At 28.1% G+C, this 8,030-nt stretch overlaps 2 protein-coding genes across 3 annotated transcripts; one reads left to right on the top strand and one right to left on the bottom strand.

Annotated features, from left to right (window-relative positions):
- The first annotated feature begins 893 nt into the window (after positions 1-893).
- On the top strand, positions 894-3,018 carry LOC106791859. Of its 2 annotated transcripts, none has more exons than XM_014757831.1 (5): positions 894-1,036; positions 1,593-2,126; positions 2,284-2,443; positions 2,659-2,811; positions 2,915-3,018. In XM_014757831.1, exons 2-5 carry the CDS (start codon positions 1,619-1,621, stop codon positions 2,997-2,999), a joined length of 906 nt encoding a protein of 301 aa, XP_014613317.1. In that variant the 5' UTR covers positions 894-1,036; positions 1,593-1,618; the 3' UTR covers positions 3,000-3,018. The 2 variants fall into 2 exon arrangements, with proteins under 2 accessions (XP_014613317.1, XP_014613316.1); XM_014757830.1 differs by having other exon boundaries at positions 895-1,036; positions 1,589-2,126.
- LOC106791840 (dihydropyrimidine dehydrogenase [NADP(+)]) lies at positions 2,881-7,789 on the bottom strand (the record flags this gene model as incomplete). The annotated part of the gene is made up of 14 exons (XM_014757794.1): positions 2,881-3,281; positions 3,343-3,500; positions 3,588-3,812; positions 3,877-4,053; positions 4,128-4,511; positions 4,575-4,727; positions 4,807-4,971; positions 5,038-5,253; positions 5,330-5,514; positions 5,629-5,839; positions 5,968-6,294; positions 6,391-6,699; positions 6,919-7,251; positions 7,676-7,789. Coding segments are annotated over 14 exons (3,033 nt in total), but the record flags the coding sequence as incomplete, so codon positions are not given.
- Positions 7,790-8,030: the final 241 nt, after the last annotated feature.

Here is an 8,030-nt window from a genome sequence, read left to right on the forward strand (position 1 = left end):
TTTATTTTATCTTCGTGTAATTTTGAAATTTATTTATCGAAGATAGCGCAAGGCTATTACTAATAATCTTTATTGTGAGAGTTATTTTTAACAGAAATATCATCAATAAGTAATAAGATGCATATTCTTTGTATTATTCAGAAATATCAAGTTAACGAACGTCTCTTTTACATGTTTTTCTTCATGCAATTAACCAATTTATTGATCGAAGTTAACATGATTATCATTATCAATAATCTTTAAATAAGTAATGGTAAATATTCTTAGAAATACTGTGTAATAAACGGTAAGAATATCATTTTATAGACATTGATAAATTGTAATTTTATTCTACAAGCGCGTCAAGTATTATTTCTTAAACATTTTCTTGTTCGTTTTTTCTTATTTATTTTTCTTTTTTCCGTATACTTAGGTTGTGCCATTTCAATGCAATAGATATAAAACTACTAATTGTGAGGAAAATTTGAATAAAAGTAATAGAATTCATTACATGTCTTTAAATATTTGCTGCAAAATAGAATTGTATTTATAATAGCATCTTTCATAACTTTATTAAGTTGTATAAGATAATAGTTTGCTGTATACACGGAAATAGAATATTTATAATTTTTATGTAAAATTCATCTAGTTACTATATCTATTAGGTTTTTATCTAAGATTTTAATAAATATTTTTTGTATTTAAATTAGCTTTCTATATATAAAATTATTTATATTCTACATTTTTTAATAAACTACACATGTGTATAATAAAAATATTATGTAATATGTATTTAGAAAAAAAGATAGAAGAAAAAAAAGAAACAAGACCATAAAAAATTGATTGATGATCAATCTTAACCATTGTTGTTTATATCGTTAAAAGAGATGATGGTGTTTCTTCGTTTATTCAGATATTTGTGCAGTTGCTAAAAGACTGGTATTAATGGAATTAATTCCGGATGGTTGAGTCAGTTGGTAGAATAAAAGTTGCAGAATTGTTTCTGAGCGAACAGTCCACGTTCAACAGTCAAACGACCTAACTTCTTATTTCATTGGTAAGTCGTTTAATATTTAAATAGTTGATTTAGTTTTGTTAAGCTCCATTAATTGTTTATAACAAAAAAAAATATTAATACTGTTTCCGATTATGTGTGATGAATATTTGATATTTTCTACAGTATATAATATTTTCTACAATAAATATTTTATTGCCTAATAAATAATTATAGTTATTCGATTTAGAAAGAGAATCAATTTGTATTTTGAAATATTTTCTCATATATTTTTTATGAATAGTATTGAAAACAAATTTTGTTGATTTCGAATAATAGGTGTCGATCTATTTGAATGAGAAAATCATAAAATAATCGAAGAGTGTGTTGTAAATTCTTTTTAATTTATATAAATAATAATTTTTATTATATCACTATCTATATATATATATAAAGAAAAAAATACCAATAAGCAGTAAGAGAAATGATGTTTTAAATTTATGAAATAAATCATTTATATCACACCCATGACCGCATACTAGAGAGTATAATTTTGTTGATTTTTAAAAAATACATAATTTATAAAATAAATGACTTATATGAAATCATTTTCAGAAAGATAGATAATATTTTACCAATCAAAAAATGCTGTACTCACGTTTCGTTGTATTAACGATCTTAATAATCTCAACAATCGAGCTAAGTAGAGGGAAAGAATTTGGATCGATTATTGGTCTCGGCAAAGATGTTGATAAGATTGAAAATCATGCAGAAAATAAACTCGAACACGAGCCTGAAAAAAACGTCGAGCAGAATAAATTAATAAATTTTAGACCGATTTTTGATTTCGGTAAAAATGTTGATAATATTGAAAATCAAGGAGAAAATAAACTTGAATATGAACCTGAAGAAACATTCGAAGTTAATCAAGTTTCTACAAAACTTTCCACGGTCGAAGAAGCTCTTAACACATTTTTAGTACCTTTGGGAAATGCAAATAAAATATTTGGAAAAGGTGTACAGCAAATTATATCGAAAATTCCAGATAAACTTAAGGATCCAATTAAAGGATTTGAAGTTAATAATAAGACCAACTTAGGATACGGTCAATTTTTGAATTCGATTTCTGATAGATTCAGAGCTATTTATCCAGGTATTTAATTATCATATAATTATAATTTAATTAAATGACTTTTTATTTATTATGTATACGATTTCTGTATTATTAATAATCGTTTAATAATCGTTATTTATTTATTACTTTTAGACAATAATCAATAATTTACAAACTGATTGAAAAATGATTATAGGTACCGTTTGGTGTGGCGATGGCGATATAGCAAAAAACGATGAAGACCTTGGTTTCTTTGCAAGTACAGATGCTTGTTGTAGAGATCATGATAAGTGTTTCAGTAATATTAATACAGGCGAAGAGAAATACGGTCTTAAAAATGTTGGACTTTTTACGAGGTTGTATAATTCATTTTATATATATATTATGTATAAAGAAAGTAGGATTTGCCGAGATTGTGAGCTTTTCCTAGGCATTGCCCACAATGTATATGATATATATATATATATATATATATTTTATTTTTAGTTGGTAGAATAGAAGTACATGCAACTAAAAATATCAACAAAATTGTGATACCTTTTACTTATTTACTTATTTTTTTTTTTTACAGATCACATCGTTCATGCGATTCTGCATTTTACAATTGTTTAAAAGGCGCTAATTCAATCATAGCCACTAAAATTGGAATAACTTATTTCAATATTTTGAGTCCGCAAAGTTTCGACGAGGATTATCCTATTTTAAAGTGCAACAAGTATTCTGGGTATATATAACATTTTATTTCTTATATATATATTAATATCTTTTTTATTGCATTTATAATAATAACAAATATTCGTTTTTGTTTTCTTTTTTTTTCATTTCAGCCTTATCAACAAGAAATGTGTCGATTATAAGCAAGATTTAGATGCAGATAAGAAATATCAATGGTTTGACAATCCATTTTTTTAAATTTAAATTATATTAATTGTTTAACACAATATTTTATTTGAAAGTTGTAAATAATATGACATTCAATTTTTGCAATAGACTCTTCTTGCTTGTAAACATCTAAGTATTCTATTTTATGGAATACTTATTTATTTTACTATAATAATTTGTATGTGTTAATAATAAGTAATATCTACTGATATTTGTTTAGAAATGTTTAGAAAATTTTAACCCAATGCTTCGATGTAACCTTTTGGTAGTATACCTCTTTTAATGATATGTGACTTTGTTTTTGGAACCATTCTGTGAATAATTATTAATTATTCATTAAGTTATAATCCAAATAATAAATATAAAAACTTACGTAATGCAATCAATAATAGGGCATACTGATAAACAAAGAGTACAACCAGTACAATCATCAGTAACTTTTGGTATATGAGTTTCCGAATCAAATGTAATTGACTGATAACCAGAATCAGCACAAGCCATATAACATTTTCCACAATTTATGCACATATCCTTAGAAAAAAAAATAGAATAAAGAGAACAAGCTTCATCAAAAGAACATAAGTATGCAAACATAATTAATATTAATAATTAACATACGTCATCTATTAACGCAACAACTTGCTGTTGATTATTTAATTCTTTGTAAGCTCCAATATGAGATAATGATTTTCCAATAACATCATTTATAGTTGGTACTGTCCCAATTGGTTTTGGTGTTGGTCTTGTTGATGAAAACTTAACATCTAATGGATTAATTTTTTCTTTTATCTCTGCAATCTTTTTTTCTCGTAATTTTTGATATTCTCCAAAGTATGGTATATTCTATTAACACGTGTTAATATCAACAATTTTGATGACACAATAATACAAACACATTGATACTTACTTTACCAAGAGCATGTTGCAAAGAAACTGGTTTGCCTTTTTGATGTTTAAAAGTAGGCGGACTTTGACCATCCCAATCTTTTGTTTGTTCAAGACTCTTCAGATATAATAATGTTTTTAAACCAGTCACATAATCGTCGATAAGTGTAAAATCTTGATTCTGAATAGCACTGCAAATCTTCAATAACAAATATCTCAATAGATAGTTATATATTAAATGTAATTATTTGTCGAGAAAATGATTAACATTACTTGAAGGATCGATGCTCCGCAATGTAAAAATTGCAAAGCAATTTCTGCGGAATCGATTCCACCAATACCAAGTATGGCAAATCTAGGAAGTTGTTTAGCAATAGATGAAACAGCTCTTAAAGCTTGTGGTCTTGTTGCATTTCCAGACATTCCACCGTATGTAGTCAATTTATGATATCCTACAGCAGGCCATGGTATCCCATTAGAATTTAATCCCATTAAACCTTGCACTGTATTAATAGCAGACACTCCATTTGCATTTCCTTCGTAAGCTGCTTTAGCAATTGAAACAATATCGGTTATGTTTGGGGTCAATTTAACAAAAAATGGAATTTTCACTGCTTCTCTGACCCATCTTGAAATATTTCTTACTAATTCTGGATCCTACAAATATTACTGGTATTTTATCTAATTAGTCAAATAAAGAAATTAATTGTTTATACAAACCTGTCCACATGCTAAGCCCATTCCAGATTCTCCCATGCCGTGTGGGCAAGATAAATTTAATTCCAAAGCATCAGCACCAGCTGCTTCTGCTTTCTTTGAAAGCTCTGTCCAATCTGCACTGTTATAAGTGCACATAATACTAGCGATCACGATCTAAATACATGTATGTACACATACATATATATACTTCATATAATTAACAAAAATATAAAATTGTCAAATCTTTAAAAACCTTTGTAGAGAAATCCTTCTTTAGCTCAGTAATACTACGACACCAATATGCTTCAGTCTTCTCAGATATTAATTCAATATTTAAAAAGCTACTTTGTTCAGGTCCAAAATGATGCCTTGATGTTGTTCCTTTAACGATACGTGGTGATACGTTGGTAACCAAATCCTTAAAGGTATATCGCATATAAGAAAATCGAAATTATGATTTTTTACATGGTTTTCAACGATGTACCTTATCTAAAGAAAATGTTTTAGTAACAGCAAAGCCCCAGCCAGCTTCAAATGCACGACGAATCATTGCACTAGTTGTACATGGTGGTGCAGATGCAAGGCCAAATGGATTCTCAAATTTTAAACCGCACATTTCTACGCTTATATCAACTTCATCAATCGGTGTATGGAATTTTGGTAATTGTGGTGTGTCCGGAACCATTAAACCAAAGGATTCCTATAAAATATTATATATAGATATGTAATAGAGTATCTATAATTTGTATTACTTAACAAGTAAGGTAAATATGTACCTGTAAATATTTATGAATGTACCAAGCAGCCGTTTTTCCATCATTAACAGATTCCACAGTAGTTTGTGCAATACCAGCCAAGTCACCACCACAAAATACTCCAGGAACGGATGTGCTCATGGTTTTGGTATCTACTATTGGTAAGCCCCATGTATTTAATTTAACTGGTACCATAGCTTGTTTTACTGTTAATTAATTATCGAGATTTAGTATTTATTTACATTTACTTAGGTATATTATTGATTATTCATACTTATATGTAAGTATATATATATAATTTATGTAATTTTATTAATTACCATCCAAATCATGTAATCCCGATCCAAAAGCCGATATAACAAAATCAGTTTTTAATCGGAATATCTGTTCATCGTCCTCAATCCAGTCGCCATCATCATTTTGTTCAGTTCGATAAAATTCAACAGCAACAATTCTTCCATTACGAACGATCACTCGTTTCGGTGATTGGAAAGGTATAAATTCACATTTTTCTTCTCGAGCTAGATCAATCTGAATCATTATAGGCAAATTTTAGCAGATAATGACCGATTTGTAAGAGATCATAAATGGGTTTGAAGAGTTTTGTGTATGTGTTAAGGAGTTAATGAAATATTTTAAATACACTAATTAGTACATACCTCTTCAGGAACAGCACGAATATTAGTAAAACCTTTTCTAAAAATAACGTAGACCTTCTTAGCACCACATCTTAAAGCAGAGGTTGCACAATCAAATGCTGTGTCACCAGCACCCAAAACTATTACATTCCCTCGTAATCGTGGTAATTTTTCGTTACTCTTACAAGAACACATTCCAGGTTTACTACCTTTAGCTACAAGGGGAAGGAAACTTTTTGACGTGTAATATCCTTCGTTTGATGTTAAACCGGAAAATATTGTTAACGTTTTTGGCTCGGGAAGGCCAATTCCCAGAAAAATGGCTCTGTAATTTGCTTTTAAAAGTCCCTGAAAAAAAAACAAAAATATGAAAAGAAAATTTTTCTTCACTTCTAAATACATAAAATTGACCAAAATTTACTTAAAATGATAAAATGAATTTACCCGGATCGTTAAATCTTTTTCTGTTAACGATCTATTCATTTCGATTTTGACCCCGAGATCTTTAACCAGATTTATTTCAAAATCTACTACGTCATAGGGAAGTCGATACTGTGGAATTTCGGAAGAACTGAGACCACCAATGTAATTGTATTTTTCAAAAATAGTTACGTCATTGTAGCCTAATCGTGCAAGAAACGTGGCACAAGATAAAGACGCTGGACCGCAACCGATCAATGCGATTTTTGTGTCAGCATGTGGGACGGATTGATTAGGTATTCGTGTTTGAGGAACATTCATTTGCTTGAAAATCTGAAAGCATAAATTAAAATGATAAATTGAAAATGATAATATTCAAATATAAAATATATTAATAAAATATATTAATAAAATGAATAAAAACAATTAATGAATATAAATAAAGAATTCCTTAGAAATTGACTACCAAAGATATTATGTGATAACATTTTGTTAAGTGAAAAGAATTAATGCAAATAGTTAATTTAAAAAAAAAAAAGTGTTTTTTATTACATCGGTAGCAAATTGTTGTAAACCACCAATGTTGATAGGTCCTTCCTCAGTGGCATAAAGATTACATCCACCAACACAAAGATCACTTGTTGGGCAAACCATTCCACACGTAAGACCCAAAGGATTATCCGAAAAAATAGCTTTAGCTGCCCCATAATAATTTTTGTTCGATATTGAAGTAATAAAAGATTTAATATCCAATTGCGTTGGACAGGACTTTTGACAAGGTGCATCAGCACATTTCAAACAACGAGCCGCTTCCTTCAAAGAACCTCTTTCACTCAATGTCGTATGTTTGATATCATCGAAGTTATTTTTTAATGGTAGACAATTCTGTAAATAACGAAATTCGATATAAAATAAATAGTTTTGTTAATCGTGAATTTAAAAAGACAAATTTTTCCTAATTATTAATTAAGTTATTCGATTTTTTTACAAAATATATTTATTATATGTACAATCTGTTTGACAAAAGCGTTTATGGTTAAATTTTTTTCCCTATAAACCATTAAAAGTAAGTAATATGTTTATATTTTTTTCAATGCCTTATTTATAATAGATTTCTCATTTCGTCATACATGAGAATTCGTCAAACGAATTGTACGCGAAGAAGATACGAGTGTTAATTATTGATAACTGATAATTCATGATAAGTTTCAAAAGCTAATAGATAATAGATTAATTTAAAACTCATTTAAACAACTATTGTCTCAACAGTGTTAAATGTTGTAAAATAATTATCATTATTTAAACTTACGTCACATTTATCGTGGATATTTCTTTTCCAATTTTGTTTAACTGCTTTAGTTGTTGTGGATGGAACAAGATTTGCAAATGATTTTGTTCTTGGATTTAATTGTAATAAATTCTGAAATACAATTATTGATACTGTTTACTTTAAAAAAGAATATAATTGATTACATAATCAAGATTTTTTTCTTATCCAAAATTTATTAATATTATTACTAAGTTTACTCTTAGGGAAGTTGTTTTTTGGACGGGTTTAATTAAGATGAACACTATATTTATCCGTTGAACGTTTCGTCTCTATTTGAGACTTCCTCAGCAACTTGATAGTTATGTTCATAAGTCCATATAACATCATTTTTATT

Source organism: Polistes canadensis, unplaced genomic scaffold, assembly GCF_001313835.1.
Source record: "Polistes canadensis isolate GaletaPanama2010 unplaced genomic scaffold, ASM131383v1 scaffold_347, whole genome shotgun sequence".
NCBI classification, from domain to species: domain Eukaryota; kingdom Metazoa; phylum Arthropoda; class Insecta; order Hymenoptera; family Vespidae; genus Polistes; species Polistes canadensis.